Raw genomic sequence first — 16,442 nt, forward strand, 5'->3', positions numbered from 1 at the left:
GGAGCACGGAGGCCAAGAGCAACAGGTTCCCTGTACCTACCCTTTGCCCAGCTGGAATTCAAGGCAGGGGATCCCTGGAGACTTTGCTGTGGGCCTTCTATATGCATGTACAGAATTCCTACAGCTGCCTGCTACACAGGCATGACATCTGCAAAATGACAGCTAGGAATGGCTAGGAGACAGGGCTGCACTAATCACATGTGATCTTGAGTAGGTCACCTCATTTTGGGTTTTCCTAGCCTTTAAATGGAGAAAGTATACCTCACCAAGCAATACAGGGGATCAGTTAGGTCATTAAGCACAAAAATGTATGGGAATACAATTACAGAATGTTTTTTATTGAGGGATGTTCTAGTATTTCAGTTTGTGAATGATCATGGAAATATGGAAATCATTTAAATGGCTTTGTTTAAAAGACCAAAGTACAGTCAGAAGCAGTTCCTCCCTTGTACTGACAGTTTAAATTAACTCAGTCTTTTTGTGCAAGAGAACAAAAAGGCCGTGTTTTTGATCAGGATACCTATAAAGTATCTGTAAAGATCTGTACAAATAGACCAAGGGAACAATAACCAAAATACTTTCAGTCTGAAAAGAAAAAAAATGCCTAAGTGACAACATAGACCCCACTGCTAGCTAAGAGCTCTGGAATCATGCCTGTGGAGCAGTTGAGGACGTGTTCATTTTCCACTGTTCCTGAAAAGACGCCCATGTTTTGAGTCAGATCTACAGGACCACAATTTTTTTCCTCCTTGTGAGCATTCTGCTACGTGCTGTAGATAATATGTGCTACATACATTATAAATGAGCACAATGAGAATTTCAATAGCTAACAAGGACCAATCATAAAAACTTGAATTATTTCTTTTCTAATCTGGAAGTTGTGTCCAACCTAAGTTAAACATGAAAATTCCAGACAAATCATCCCTGGAGCTTCCTGAGAGCCCTCACCCTCTGGACTCTAGTGGCTAGTTAGATTCCATGATGCTTGCTCACTCTTGGCCTGGCTCCTCCATTGTAGCTTGGCCAAGGGATAGCCATGTTAGGTCTCTGTGGAGTTCTGGATGGCGTGCTTAATGCCATGGCTGGGAGCCATGCAGAATCCCCAGGAGGACCTTTCACAGCCCAGCCAGTCTCTGTCAGTAGAGCATGCCCTCCATGTATGCTCTGGTCCATTCTCAGTGATGCTGGGTAGACCATTTCTGCAGCCTTCCCCTAACTGGTACATGCTAGGAAACCTCCCGTCAGCATCTCACTTCTCTGAACATGGGGGAAGAGCTGGTTCCAGAAGAGTCAAGGAGGGCAGACAAGAGGTCACATGGGGGTATCACGTGGCGTGCAAGTATGGAGTGTCGGCTTCCCAGTGTGACAGCTCTAGCCATTCATTGTGGTGCTATTCAAAACCAACAGCTACTACTCAGAGCTGCTGCCCCGGGGTCTAAAATACATCTGCCTTCCTTTTTATTTTTATATTTTTAAAAGATTTTATTTATTTATTCATGAGAGACACTGAGAGAGAGAGAGAGAGAGAGAGGAAGAGACACAGGTAGAGGGAGAAGCAGGCTCCATTCAGGGAGCCTGACGTGGGACTTGATCCCGGGACTCCAGGAACACATCCCAGGCTAAAGGCGGCACTAAACCGCTGAGCCACCAGGGCTGCCCTGCCCTCCTTTTTTTAATATCAAGATCTGCGGTCTTCAACAGGTAAAGTCACATTTCCTTCAGTGCTTCTAATAAGCTGTGAATTCCAGTTCCTGCAGGATCCTGGCCACAGTTCATATATTGTCCCAACTGGTTCAGATCATTTTATAGGATGATCCCTTGCTTGAAACAACATGGAGATTTTGAACAATTAATTATATGGGCTAAGCCTTGGCCTTAGATAAGTCTTGGGATGGCTCCCCCTTCTTCAGTCATTAAAAACGTAGATGACATGTGTTTTCAGCTGAATAAGAAAACAAGAGAAAATGTGTAGTATTTCCAGGCTGCCTGGTCAAGGGATTTTATCAAATCCAGAAAAGCAATTTCAACTGAGCCGTGGCTGCCAGGCATGGGGGAGACGTCAGAGTCTCTAAGGCTAGACTTCAAGCTCAGAAGCACTACTCACATACCAAACTTCTCAGAAACTTGAAAAATGTTGACCTTAAAAAATAAAGGGGACCAAAAATAATAAAAATAAGTGGATCACAGAGGCCATACTCCATTCCTGTTACACAGTTCAGGTTCTGTATCAGGGAACAAAGCAGCATGAGTGTAGGCAGTTGCTTGTAAATACAAAAAACTCCCTAGATTTTTTGGTTTATGAGTTAAAGGGCTTTCTGGCAGTTCATAGAAAAACAACTCTTCCCAGAACCAGTTCTACCTTTTCTAGGCAAAGAATAGTCGAGCCAGTTTGCTTTCTTTGGCCCAGAATTAAAGAAGTTTTTTACAAATGCAGTATGAGTGGAGTGCGAGTCCAACAAGAGAGATCTATCCTCACCTTGACACCTCTCTAGGCCTTCCACCTCTTGGTTTCAATTATATATAAGAGGAGGATATGTGTTACTGGTAGAACTGTCACTGTCAAATGATCTAAATGACCACCTTTAGGGGAAAGCAAAGCCAAGGTCATAAGCAGCAAACAGTCTGGTTGACTAAAGTTCATGTAATCTTCATTTATCTATTCAATGACTCAAATATTCCTGAATACCTACTAGGTGCCACTCTGTGCTGAATAAATAATTCAGTCTCTACCCTCAAAGAACTCTGTAGTCTCACGGAGATATATGATAAATACAGTCACAGAATACACCAGCAGCAGTGGCACAGGAGAGGGATGAATCAGTTATACCCTCAAGGAAGAAGAAAGACTTTCCAATGAATGAGTTTTGAAAGCTACAAAGGAATCTCCCCAGGAGAATGAGAGAACAGCATCTCTGGAAAGTCTTCCCAATATAGAAAAATGATCCACAAAACTGTAACAATCACTACCCTTCAGATGCTCTGGTTTCCCAAACTAACACAGAAAACAAAAGATACCATGAAGACCATAATCTAGATGCTCCCCACTCAAGGAGTTAGTGTGATGCACAGAAAGGCTCCTAACTGATCATCCTAAGGAGCATGTGGAGTGAATGAAATGCATTTGATTTCCCAAGATCTTGTTCCAAAATTATAGCCTTGATAAGCTTGGTCTCTGCTAAATTCTCCTGAGGAGGTGGCTGGATACATAAGGGACCTACAGCACTGGGCTGTAGAAGTGGTATTTGCAAGTGTTCTGGTTATCTTGCAAAGAGAATCTATTACTCTCCAGGGGGCGGTGGGGGGGGGAGTATAAATAGGAGGTTCTTTGAGTGATGCACGTTCCTCATCTTGCCAATATCAACAGACACACTGGTTCATTGTTATTAAAAACATTTTCGCGGACAGAAGGGCAACATCAGGTGCTGGGGTTGGGGTGGAGAGGGTGCTGTGACTGGAGACATGAGAAGCAAATGCTCAGTGCCTCTTGGACTGTCTGGACACGCTAAGGAGCCAACAGTCAAACTGGCACAAGAGAAAGACCCATGAATGGAAAACATGGGATTAGGTGGAGGGCCAAGGGAGGAGTGGGTCCTCTGGCCACAAGATTCCCAAATGGGAATGAATTCCAGGGGAAACGGACAGGAAAAGGTGCTTGCAAACTGGAGGCAGGAAGAACACTATAGAAGGAACTTGAAAGAGGTCATTAGGGACAAAGCCGGTGTGCAGTGGGTTTGGGAGCAGTCGGGAAAGAGTAGAGATGGTGAGTTTTCAGCCCACTCATTCAAGGTTCCTGATAGCGAAAGGCAGGCAGGTTATCAGGCAGCGTGGAGAGGCAAGTAAAGGTCAAAGACAGTCTTTTTTTTTTTTTTTAGATTTTATTTTTTTATTCATGAGAGACACACACACACAGAGAGAGGCAGAGACACAGGCAGAGGGAGAAGCAGGCTCTATGCAGGGAGCCCAACGTGGGACTCGATCTCGGGTCTCCAGGATCAGGCCCTGGGCTGAAGGCAGGCACTAAATCGCTGAGCCACCCAGGGATCCCCTCAAAGACAGTCTTGATTTGTTTTTCCCTAAGAATGGAGGAGACTAAGAATGGAGGAGAAGCATTTTCTGCCAAGGACAAGGATGAGCAGGCAGGGCAGATGTGAGAAGAAATGATCAGAGGAAAGAGAGGCAGCAGAACCAGACTGGGTCAGGAGGACAAGATCCCAATCTAGCCTTGGACCATGAAACAGGAGCTGAAAATGTTGGCTGTGAACATTGTTACGTTTTGTGGTGAAGGGGAGGGAATAGGAGAGATTCATCTATGGGTGACGTCCCCCTCCCCACAGTGAAGTAGCTAGTGACATCTGCTGAGAGGGGAGCATCAGGCTGGGGACAAATGGAAAGGTGTGAAAGGGCTGACACAGAAGCCAGAGAGGGAAGAATGCAAGGAGGAGTCCAGGATCCCCAAGCACAGCCACCAGCCCTTGGAGCTACCAATGGCTGTGCTGCTCTGTAGTATCTACAAGCTATTTAACAAATGGCCCTGTATGATGTCACCTTGTTAAACCCTGCTGGGAAAGAGGCCTGAGGGCCTCTCCAAGAAGCTGACAGACAGGAATCACAGGTGCCAGAGGTCAGAGACAGTGGAATTCTAGCTCCTACATTATGCTGAGGAATAGGATGCTTGGGCAAGTTGGGCACATTGGCTAAAGACGGGATATACCTATAGGAAATTGCAAATGGCTAAAACTCTTTAGTAATCATCCCCACTGCTATCCTCCTTGTGGTCTTGAAAAACCTCTCCATCCAGAATCACGGCGGGGCATATGGCTCTGGAGCAACCAAAGGCTGTCAGTTATGGTCCAGATCACCACTACCATAAATAAATGTCTACAATGCATTTTCTCAGCACTTTACATACATTGCATTATTTATCCATATTTTATAGTCGAGGAGGTTGAATCACAGGGGGGTTAAGCCAGTTATCCAAGGTCACATGGAGCGGAGACCTGAGCCTAAAGAGCTGGATCCAGGATCTGTACTGTCAGCCAGTAGGAGTGGCTTCCAGAGGCTGATGCCTACTTCTCCCCCTTGCACTGCAGTCCCACCTGAGCAGAAGGCAAGTCAAGGTCTGGAGCTAGGATGCCTGCATGTCTATTTGTCCTAGCGGCGTTTCCGGCCCAGGTTACTGGATCAACCATTCGAATACCAGATGACACAGAATAAAGTCTCAAGTTAGCAGGTGGAGCTCATCCCACATTCTACTACAGAACCCAAGCTATCTGCATCGGGGATCCAGGGTAATTCCTTTCTCTTTGAGACTTTGGGCTAGAAGTTGGCTTTAAACACTGGAAGTGCTAGAAGCCAAGCAACAGTGTGAAGATGCTGACAGTGGGATTTCTGTTCCTGGGAAAATAAGCTCCCCTCAGAGGGCAGTGGGTGGGCCCCACAGACCCTGCCTGGAGCTATTTTTAGAGACTCCCTTGTGACCATGTGGGTTGGATCCACGGATCTCAAGGCAGGGCAGGTGTGAGCTGTTTGTGAGTCAGTCAGGAACCAAACAGCTGAGGGACAGAGGCCCTCTGGACTCCTGCGGCAGATTACCTTGTCCTTGGGCTCTGTCTGTTGGAGAGGGAGCAGGAGGGAGCTGGTTAGCCTTCATGCAGCAGCCAGGGCCAGGATGGCCAGAGCCAGCAGCTGCCGGTGCCTCTGGTTATTCACCATGGGCCAGGTCACAGCTGCCTCTTTTAGGTCTTCAGCTTGAGACCTCGATGTGGAATGCAGCAAGGGGTGAGAGCCGAAGGGAGGAATGGCCTCAAACGTGCTGCTGGGTGAGAACCAAACTGGTCTCACCATTCTCCTGTCAGTTCCCACCTTCCTCATAACCGCCAATGGCAGTTAACGGGTATGGCAGGGTTCTTACAGGCACGGTACTATGCTACGCACACTACGACATTAGCTTACTTGACCCTCACAAAACCTGCGTGTCATTATAGGCACTGTTAACTTCCTTATTTCATAGATGAAGAAATCCAGGGTTTGAGGAAATCTACCTAAGATCATAAGGTAGGTAAGTTTGGCAAAGCCAAGATTCCAGAACAGCCCTTACTCCAAACCACGTGTTCTTAATTACAACAGTACACAGCATCCCATCCCCCAAAGGCCACAGAACAATGTCCCCTTTCTGAGCTAAGGCATCCCCTCCAGTCTGTGTCTCCTAGCCCACAGACATCTCCCTCGTTGCTCCCAAATTCAAAGACTTGGTCTTGCTCCGAGACACTAACCGCTCCCCCCGCCCAGGCCAGGCTGGTCAAAGGCCAAGGGCTTCCAGCTTACACACCAGGTCACCCCGCATCCATCTTTTCTAAAGTCACCCCTTCTGCATGGGAAAATGAAGGAGACAGTGTTTGCACCTTCAGAATCCTGGCCCAAGAGAGACCAGCTCTCCAAGCCACCTCGGCTTGAGGATGAGTAGGAGAAGGGGTATGTGAGCCAGGCAGATGGGAGGTACTAGAGATCCGAGGTGGAGGAGCCCACTGCAGGACTGGGGTCAGTAAAGGACTGCTGGAAAATGAGAGCCTCGATGGAGTCTCCTAAAGTGGGTGGCAATTAGGAGGATGCTGGGCAGCAGCTCAGCAAAGGGAGCGAGTGGACGCAAGAGCTCAGAGCAGATATGAATGAGGAGACAAAACAGCTAAGTTGAGGCTCAATCGCAGAAAGTCTCAAAGGCCAAGCAGGCAGGTGAGCCTGGGCTTTCTTTTCCAGACTAACAGCAAGTCCTGGGGTCTTAGGATCAGGGTCACAGAGGAAGGGATTTTTTTTTTTTTTTGAAGGGGATTAAAAGGGAAAGAATCTGGCACTAGTGTTTAGGGTAGAGACACTCTGGTTCTTCTTCCTATATCATATCCAATACTTTGTGCTTCACGTTTAATGATCTATAAGATTCTAAAAGTAGAAGAAAAACTGTTTTTGCTGGAAGTCACCCTAGAGGTTTCTGAGGTCTCCTTGCTTCAAACTTCCCTGAGCTGCCTTCCAGCTGTGCACAGGAGCCAGCGTGCACAGCCTGGGTCTCAGGACAAAGGGCCTTCTTACACCACAGCACATGCACAATCAGTTCCTCTATGGACAAAGCTTCTGCATGAGCTGTGGAGTTATATCCGCTGGGACATGGCACTGACGGTCCCAGGCACATCACAGCTGGAAGACCGTGTGGTTAAAAGCTTCATTTGGATATGGGAAAACAGACTGAGTGATGGGAAGTGCACCTCTCACCGATTTCCCCCCAGAATCTCCAGGGAAGGTTTCTGACTGCTTAAGACAATGGATACAAACCTTTGCCAAAATGTCTGGTCCCCTCAGCCTGCTCTCTGCTGGCTGCAGCGCCCCCATCCCAACGCTGAGCAGGGGCTGAGCACAGACAGGATTTCTACCGAGTTCTAAAACCAGTAATTTTTGACATATTTGGCAAAAGAGAGGAGGACAGAGAACTGGACTGGGAGACAGAAAGCAGGGTTCAAGGGCAGGCTGCACCACGAGTAGCTCTAACACTAACAATCAGGAGGTCCTTAGCCTCTCCTGGGTGTTGTTAAATGAAGGGCTTGTACCGGTTGGTCCCCACCAGTCCCAGTCCCCAGAGCTCTAGCTGTATTCAGCTGCCTTACTTTTCACAACACAGCTTGCCACACACCACCTCACAGATAGAGCAATTTTCTTAAAATACAAATTGGACCTCCTCCCCCTCCACGTGTCCCAGGTCACTTCTCTGCCACAACCCCCCGCCCCCCGTCACACAAACCACGTCCCCGCGCAACCCTCACCCTCCACTGTCCTGTGTGACTGAGCACCTGCCGGCTCCCCCTGCACGGAGCTCAGCCTCACCGGCTTTCTCGCAGTCTTGCAGCGCACCCAACTCCCTCTTGCCTTGGACCCTACACACACGAGCCTCTTTGAGTGGGGTGTTCTTCACCCCATTTTCCACCCGACTCACTCCTACTTTCCAGGTCTCCGTGAAGCGTTCCTCGCTCGGAGGGCTCCCTGACTGCTCCTTCTCACTCATTCATGCCCTGGATGGTGGCGATCAACAGTCCCTGCTCGTCGCTGCACTTAATTTGTAACTTCAGGTTTATTTGCTGGGACAGTAACCTCTGTCTCCCACAAGAGCAGAGTCGGATTCCACTTTGCTCACCACTGGACACCCAGGACCCCGTCTCTAGAAATATTTGCGGAGCGCGTGCTGCAGAGGGTGCATACAAAAGCCAGCATCCCCGTGTTTGGGGGGAGGTGGGGGGCTCTCCCAGCCCAACGCTTCCTGTCCCTCCTGCTCCTCCCCGGTTACAATGTCCAATCTCTTATCTGTCAGCTGCTTTGGCCCTTCCTGCTTCTGAGAAGTGCTCAGCCTCGGTGTGAAAAATAGAGACAACCACTGAGCCGGTTTAAAGATGGTCACGGAGGAGGAGAGAGCCTGAGTTCTGCGAGTACCGATGCTACCCCGGCCCCAACATTCATTTCATTCATTCGTTCGCGGCTCACACCACACACCTGAGCTCGTCCCCTAAAGAAAGGGCATCAGCAACTCGCAAGCCAAACCCTTGGCTTCAGAGCAAGCAGAAGAGAACTCCCCGAGAGCCTTCCTCCGGAAGCACAGAAGCTCTCCCTGCTGACAGCAACCGCGAACTCCGCATCCGATAACACCCTGAGGTCTGAATTCAGTGCATTTGAAAGGCAGCAGCTTCCTCTCGGCATCCTGGAACCCAGAGGCTAGGGGGACACCTTTATCTGGTCACCATTTAAGTGCCAGAGCTGAACTTTTTTCACCGCATCCGTGCCTTTCTGTACAGAAGCTCATTCACCAGAATGTCAGTGGAGAAACAAAGACAGCTGACTGTTTTCTCCCCTAGTGCCTATAATTAGATTCTCATGGAGAACTTGGCCACAACAGGGCTTTGCCGGACAAACACCCCCCCCACCGCTCCCACCCCCCAGCAGCATCTCCAGGGAGACCCAGATAAAGCAGCCAGCCACTTACCCTCTTCAGCCACGCAAAATGCTTGTAAACATCAATGTCCCCATCCATGCTGGGCACCCATGTCAGCAGTTAGAGTCCTTGGTTGAAAAAGCCCTTTTGCTGGCTAGAGACCAAATTCTCTCCTCTTCCCTGCTCCTGCCCCCCCTCCCCCCGGGACGTCAAGCTGTGTTCAAGTTTCCCCACTTCCCTGGCCCGTGTCCTTGGGCCTCTCCCCACACAGTTTCAGATGCACCGCGGCTCAGGCCGGCCTTACTGCTCCCGTGTCCTCCCCCTCCGCCCCCAGACACACGCGGGCACCGGCTCCGGGACTAGGAGCCTGCAGAGCAATCAGACCTAGCAAAAAGGTAGGGGGAAAAGAGACTGGGACAGGAGTTGTAAACACACACACACACACACACACACACACACACACACACAGGAACATTCTTTTTGGTGATAATACCAGAGCCTGCCAGAGGGAAACAGTCCCGAAGAAAATTCTTCGTCTGGCTTCCCCTTTCTGCAGTGGCTGGAACTCATTACGGAGAGACCCCGATTTCCTGTCTCCGCTCCACTCTGCATTTACCCACAGGCCCCCAGCTGCTCTCAGTTTATTTGGGACTGGGGAGAAGACTAAAAATAAGTGCTGCTCTTGGAGGAGCTGCCCGTTCCCACACACACAGCCTGACCCCCACCCCGAAGCCCACGCCTACCCCTTCTCCAGGCGGGCGTCGGGCTGGGCCCTCAGGAGGGCCTGTCATTTCCAAAAAAGCACACATTCGGAACCAGCCCCAGCCTGGCTTCCTGGCCCGCTGGGTGTCTGCCGTCCTTGGCGCTGCTGGCGCTGTCTGCCGAGGTGGAAGGCGTTTGCCATCGGAGGAGTCTGGCCTGGGCTGCTGGCAGCCACCAGGGGAGACCCGGGCTTCCTGGAGTGCGTTCAGCCCCAGGATGGGTACAGCCCCTGTTAAGGCTGAGGCCCGCCTGTCCCCCTCTCCAGAGGAGCTGCCTCAGAGGCCAGGGCCAGGGCAGGGTGAGGCCACCTCCTGTGTGTACCCATGAGATTCAGGGGGAGCTCTGGGGATGAGCCCCAGGAAGGCAGTAGCCAGTGGAGACAGGGGATCGCTGTTTCCCGGTGCTGGCCTTCCAGGGTGGCCTCCCCTCCTGCCCCCCCCACCCCCAGGCTGGGCTGCCCTTCACCTCCACACACTCCTCTCACTCTGAGAGCTTCCCTAAACACAGCTTTTTTCCTTTGCCTGGTCCTTAACGTGCGGCCTTTGGCTGGAGTGATTATGAAAGCGGCCCTTGATGTGGGTACAGCGGGAACCGTGGTTACACGCAAGGCCTCTGAGCTCTGCTGCCCTAAATGACTTGCAGATGCACATCTTGTGATTGCGTGGGCCTTCCCAGGGCCCTTAGGGGTCACGGCGGTGGTGGGGCGGGGTGAAGGGGGTGGGGGTGGGCCCTAGAACCGCCAGCCTGAAGAGAAGGGTCAGCCTGCCCCCCAGCATGGCCCCGACATCCACCACTGCCCAGAAGCCAGCCCGAGAGAGAGCAGAACGGGCCTGGCAGGGTAGTCGCCAGCAGGCTGGCCCAGTCCACACAGATCAGAGGCGGCAGCCGGAGCGCTCTGGCCAGCAGCTGGCACGAGGGGAGGAGTAAATTCCTGGAGACACACCCAGATCACAGGCTAGAAAGGAAAAGCAGGCTCTGCCATCCGTGCTCGGAGCTCTAGGCCCTTCTCGCCTCTGGCCCAGCTCAACCAGGGCCTGGCCCCACCCCTCGAAGCTCCCTGACCAGAACGGGGAGAGGATGTGTTGGCGAAGCAGCCCTCTAAGGTTGCAGGGCGAGGGAAGTTTTGTTTCTTTCTGTCTGAGCGTCTGGGGGAAGCCAAAGGGAGAATTCATTTGGTCAACACCCATTTGCCCAGCACCCAAGGCAAGTGAAACTGACTTCCTGCCTTGAGCAAATAAAGAATAAAGAATTATCACATGGTCTGTGGTAAAGGTGTTTCTGGGGGCTCTCGGGAAGAAGAGGGAGAGTGGGTTTAGGGGCTGGATGAGGAGGGACGGGGCATAATCCCAGCCCCTGTTCCCCTTGGTCGGGGCTTGGTGCTCTTCAGTAGGTTCTGGAGGGAGAGGAGGCAAGAAAGGACAATGGAGCAATGTGGTGGCTTCTCTCCACCTTGCTAGCTCCCACCTGCCCATGGGGGTTGGCTCAGATAGCATCCACTCATCAGCCACATCTCTCTCCACTTTATCACCTGCCCTGTCATACTGAACCACCCTGGACTGTTGACAGGTCTGTGCACTGCACCAGACTGGAGAACATGTGTCTGAGCCCTGGCACGCTGCTCTGACCTCCGTGCCTGCCACAGATTTTGGCACACAGTAAGAACTTAAACATTCTTTGAGTGAAAGAGTAAGGCTCACGTGGCAAAAGCCGAAAATTCTAATTGGAGAATAGGAGTCTTGAAGGTGTGCTTCCCCAGGGTAACGATGCTTCACTGAGAGGAAAAGATGGAGCAGAAAGGTATAGAAAGGGAAAGGAGAGGAGGGAGGAATCCAGACAAGTTGCAGCTAAATTCTTGACATATTTTTATGGTATCCTCAAGTAGCAATTCCTACCTCAGCCCTTTTTTTTTTCAAACTGTGTTTTATGATTCAACTCAGAAATGCACAAAATAACAATCCAAAGACCTAGGAGCAGAGCACGCATGTGGCAGGTGGGTTGAGTGACCAAGGACACAGAAGCCATACACATCTTTTCACTGACCCCCAGGTGGCAGGTGGCAGCTGGCCCTGGGCATGGCCCTGTGATCTCCCTGGCAGGGCACAGCTGGCAAACCTACAGGTGAACCACCTCACTCAGAAGGCCATCCCGGCCAGGGGCACCTCACAGTGGCCCACAGGTAGACTTTGGGGGGATTAGATAGGCCTCTGAATAGGTTCACAGGATACATACAAAATCCTGTTTGGATGTATAAATCATCATTTCTCTGAAAATAAAATTTTCAGATTATCAAAATGTTCCGTGACTCCCAAAGGATTAGAAGCCTGTGTTTTTTCTGGCCTGAGCAGTTATTCTGAAAGGTTTAATCTTCCCTTAAAGGGGGTTGAGGGGGTGGTCCTCCTATCTATTACACCACCTTGGATCTACTGCTGAAGAGTGATCTCAGGAACCACAGGGGGTACATAAATAGGGGTCATTACGGTGACCCTGAAAGCCCTTGGACCTTCCCAAAAGCAAGTCACTCACCAGCAACCACACTCAGCTCATCACTGTCTGGAACACGAGGCAGCCGGCTGAAGGCAAAGGGCATGACATTGAGAGACTGAGCATTTGGAGCCTAAAAACACAGCTAAGAGGATAGATAGCATAGTCCGGTTTGGACAGGGAAACTCATGTGATTTGCTCCCTCCCCCCTCCTCCATCCCAGGGCTTAGCAGGGAACCCTGGAGAGTCACCTCCACGGCTGGAATCTCATATACGTGTGGGAATGACTAAGGGTGGCTTCCTAAAGTTTGGCTCCTCTTACCAGGAGTTCAGCATCACCTAATTGGGCAGAACTGTGGACTGAGGGGGGAGGGGTGCCTCACGGGTCATGTGCCATTCTGACCTGTCACCTGCAGCCTGAGCTCTAGCTCAGCCCTGAACCTTGGGCTCTGGGCCATGGTGACAGGTATCAGGATGGCCCTGATATGCCAGATATAGGTTTGTGTCCTTCCAACAGGTGTGCTGCACGGTGGACCTGCCACTGGGGAGTGGAGGTGGAGGACAGGGAGGAGCCCAGCCAGAGGACCACTGCCCCTTTGGGCTGGCAAGCAAGTCTTGCTTGTGGAATAGCAGCCCAGCCACCGCAGCCCAAATCCCCATGGTGCATAAGCACAGGAACCCCTCCCCCACTCCCCACAAGGAGTTAGGACAAGAATCGGCAGACTTGCCCTGTAAAGGGCCAGATGGCAAATGTTTTAGGCTTTGCAGGCCATATGGTCTCTGTTATACTCTCTGCCATTTTAAGTGCAAAAGCAGCCACAGCTAACACATAAACCCAAGAGGGTGGCTATGTTAACACTTTATTTGTGGACATTGAAATTGGGATTTTAGGCCATTTTCAGATAAAATATGCTCATCATTTCTCATTGAAAAACATAAAAATCATTCTTAGCTCATGAGGCCTAAGAAAAAGGCAGTGAGCCAAATGCAGGCCACAGGTTGCTGACCCCTGGCTAGGGTAATACTTCCTCATGTAAAATGAATCCTCTGGGTTGAAGGGTGTTCTTATAAAAATGCCAATTCTGACCCAGAAAGTTGAGAATGGGACCGGACACTGTGCATTGTTAACAAGCTCCCGGGTGATGTTCATATGTGAGGATCTAAGGACCGTATTTGAATAGTCAGGGGTTAGGGAATCACTTTCAGAAACTTCTTAAAGCACAGGGTATTGAGCAAGTTTGCCTGGAAGTATGAATCCTCCAGAGCCTGCCTGCCTACTTACCTACCTACCTACCAGTGGTTCCTGCAAGGGCAGAAGGTCCCTGGTGGGTGCAGGGTGGGTGGGCGTCTACATGCTCAGACCCCAAGTTATGCTAACCTGGCAACATCAGCCACCGTGTCCCCTGGGCCCGAAGCAGGAAACTTAGTGGAGAAAGATTTATTTGCTCTTTTTCACCAGTGTTTGCACATTCTTGGTCATTTATAAACATTGGTTCTTAGGGACTGAAATAGTTTCCTCAAGTCAGGTCTGAAAGGGGCCAGACCTCTAGAAATTAGTAGGGTACAATTTACTTGGGTGCAAGCGGTGGGCAGCAAAAAATCCAGGAAAGTTAAAACTGCTAAATTTACAGTAGCTGCAGGGTCCCCACTCTGAGATGCTAATGCCAGGAAAAATGTATTTAAAAAAAAAAAAATCCAAGCTACGGGGAGGTTTCTCTAGGGCAAGGGCCTGGCAGCACAGGGCCAGGAAATGCCTCTTGGAATGGAAGGAGCTGTCCTAATAGCGCCCCAGCCAAAGGCACTGGAATGAAGGGGTATGGAGAGGTCTTCTCTGCTTTGACAATGGAAGGCCCGATCACTCTGCTCCCAGGACCAGCTCTGAGCCCTTGCATTTCCTCTGCCCCAGCACAGACCATAGAGGCCTCTCAGGCCAGTGGGTTCCAAGGAAAATAGGAAAGAGCTCTGCCAACTGACCCAGGTACACTGCTCAGCAGCTTCATCAATGAGAGGAGCTTAGGTCATCTGTCCAACTGAAACAAACAAAGCTGTTTTTCTTGTACAGAGCCTGGATCTCCTTCCTTGGGATTTAGACTTTCTAGCATTTATCCCTGACTCCCACCTAGTGGCTACATCCGGTACTTCACACAGGAACAAAGACCCAGACAACCAGCCCAGTTCGGGGGAGGAGTCCCTTGGGAGCAAAGGGGGTGAGGGGGGGTGGGGTTAGTGGGCGGGGCCTATACCTGTGACTTTCAGCTCTCACAAGGGAAAGGCAAGAAACTCACACTGCGAACTGGCTCCTAGAAGCTCTATTTTTTTTTCTTCTCCCTTGAAATGTAAGCACCAAGTTTCCCCTTCTCTCAAGTTCCAGAGAAAAAGATTTCCCTATAAAACCCCCATAACTTTTCAAAATGAGTATGTCCAACAAGCATATATCCTGATCCATCTTTTGTTCTAGGTCCCGGGTGGAGAATAAAGATAACAGAGACAAATCACATGGCATAAGGAACAAGCTCACAGTTCATAATTCACAGAACAGCTTTTCCTCCCTACCTTTTCTTAGAACTCCTCTGGCTTTTCAGCATGGTAAACAGATTTGCTTCCTTGGCCAGAATGAGAGATAGCAAGCTAAATCTGGTGGGAATGACGGGGCTTTGTTTGAGGAGCTGGGAGCTGAGCAAGCAGCCATCTGGGACAAGGTAGTGGAGCAATGAGGGGGGTGGCCATGTGCCTTCTGGGCCCAGGCCACTTTGGTTCTTGAAAGACTAGTTAAGAAGGGAACCGAAGGCTCCTGAAGCTGCAGCAGGCTGTCAGTAGGGAGCACACAGCCTAGAGAGGGCCTCACTGCCCCGCCATCCCATTCTACTGCTCCTGAGATGTCAGCCTCCACCCAGCCCAGACTGTAGGGTGGCTGCACCTAGAGAGGCTCCCTAACCCGTCTCCACCTTGGAAACCGAAAGGCCTCGGCTCGGGGAAGGCAGTGGCTTGTACTGGCCATGAAGCCAGGACTGGAAAGCCTGGCCAGATCTTGCAGCAGACTGTCCAATCAGCTGTCACTTCCAGTAGGGAGATGGGAGTCTCTAAGGAGGGAGAGGTTCATCCAAAGCCACAAGCGAGTGACAGACCACTGGCCTCTTCCTACCTCCCATGCTGCCTTACCCTGGTTCAGTGCCATCCAAGCATACTTGCGGGGACACCTGCAACCTTGTGGAAGAAAGCCAGGGTTCCGGCTGGGTGGTCAAGCTACTGCAGGAACCCTGCTTCCAGAGAGGGGCCTGAGGACAGTCCTATTGCAGGTTCTCTGCCCACCTCTTCCCCTCACCCTGGAGCCTGGGCTTGCCCTGACTTGCCCTCACTCTGTTGCTGCTGCCTTTGCCAGCCTTTCCTTGGACTTCATCTTGAGGCCCTGAAGCCTTGGCACTTTACACAGGATCCCCCTGACCCACATCCAAAGCCATTAAACAGCAGGATAGAGGTATTTGCAGGAGGAGAAGAGGCATAGGTACTGAACTGTTAGAGAAGCACCCAGGGCTGGAGACTGCTGGCTCTGAGAGCTCTTGGGCATCACCCAGGGGCCTGAGTCACCACCTGGCTGTCCCCCAGCCCTGCTGAGCCCTCTGGAAGACTAGTCCCGCTATGGGCTCTACCCCCAGCTCAGCTCTGGCTACCCAACCAGCTTCCATCTAGCCAAGGCAAGCAGGTGTAGAAAAATAGGGAAACCCCTTCTAGACCAGGAAAAAGCCCCACTCAAGGTACAGCTAGATTCCTAGACACGGCCACGGTGGCACAAGCTCCTCCTTGCCTGTGGTGCATGTCAGGGCCACCAACAAGCACCTCTATCCTTTCTGGCCTTCAGGACCATCTGGTGGGACTGAGAGGCTCTTGACCAGAAATGGCCACACTCTCCCTGAGGACATCATCTGCACTTCTCCACAGGTCGAGGAGGTAGCTGCAGGGAAGTGAAGGAGGCAGCCCCCTGTGGAACTCAGCTCCATATCCATCACAGCAGAGATGCCGCAGCCCTGTAGCCAGGGACTCAGCTTCACCCTCTGCTAGTATGGACCGTGAGGTTGGCCCTGTCTACCTAACATGAGGGATGACCCTTTCATCTCCTGAGCTCATGCAGCTCTGCGGTCCCACAGCATGGAACAGTCCCACTGAACTTCTCTGCCAGTTGGGCCCCGGCTCACTCTGGACCCCAGGACACTATCCCTCCAGGAGGGCCTTATTGGAAGCT

General features: G+C 51.0%; 1 protein-coding gene across 11 annotated transcripts in view; it reads right to left on the reverse strand.

The window, feature by feature from the left end:
* PPFIBP2 (PPFIA binding protein 2) overlaps window positions 1-16,442 on the reverse strand; it is a 147,103-nt gene that overhangs the window by 69,598 nt on the left and 61,063 nt on the right. Inside the window, exon 1 of one of the 11 annotated variants that reach the window (XM_041730030.1) lies at window positions 9,706-10,194. The exons of 8 other annotated variants lie outside the window; for them this stretch is intronic. In XM_041730030.1, coding sequence (XP_041585964.1) covers window positions 9,706-9,771 — 66 coding nt within the window. In that variant the 5' untranslated portion in view covers window positions 9,772-10,194. Of the gene's footprint in view, window positions 1-7,975; window positions 8,060-9,013; window positions 9,386-9,705; window positions 10,195-16,442 lie in introns of those variants that run through there. 2 more of the 11 variants (XM_041730032.1, XM_041730029.1) reach the window with 2 other exon arrangements.

Source organism: Vulpes lagopus, chromosome 15 (genome assembly GCF_018345385.1).
Source record: "Vulpes lagopus strain Blue_001 chromosome 15, ASM1834538v1, whole genome shotgun sequence".
Classification (NCBI taxonomy): Eukaryota; Metazoa; Chordata; class Mammalia; order Carnivora; family Canidae; genus Vulpes; species Vulpes lagopus.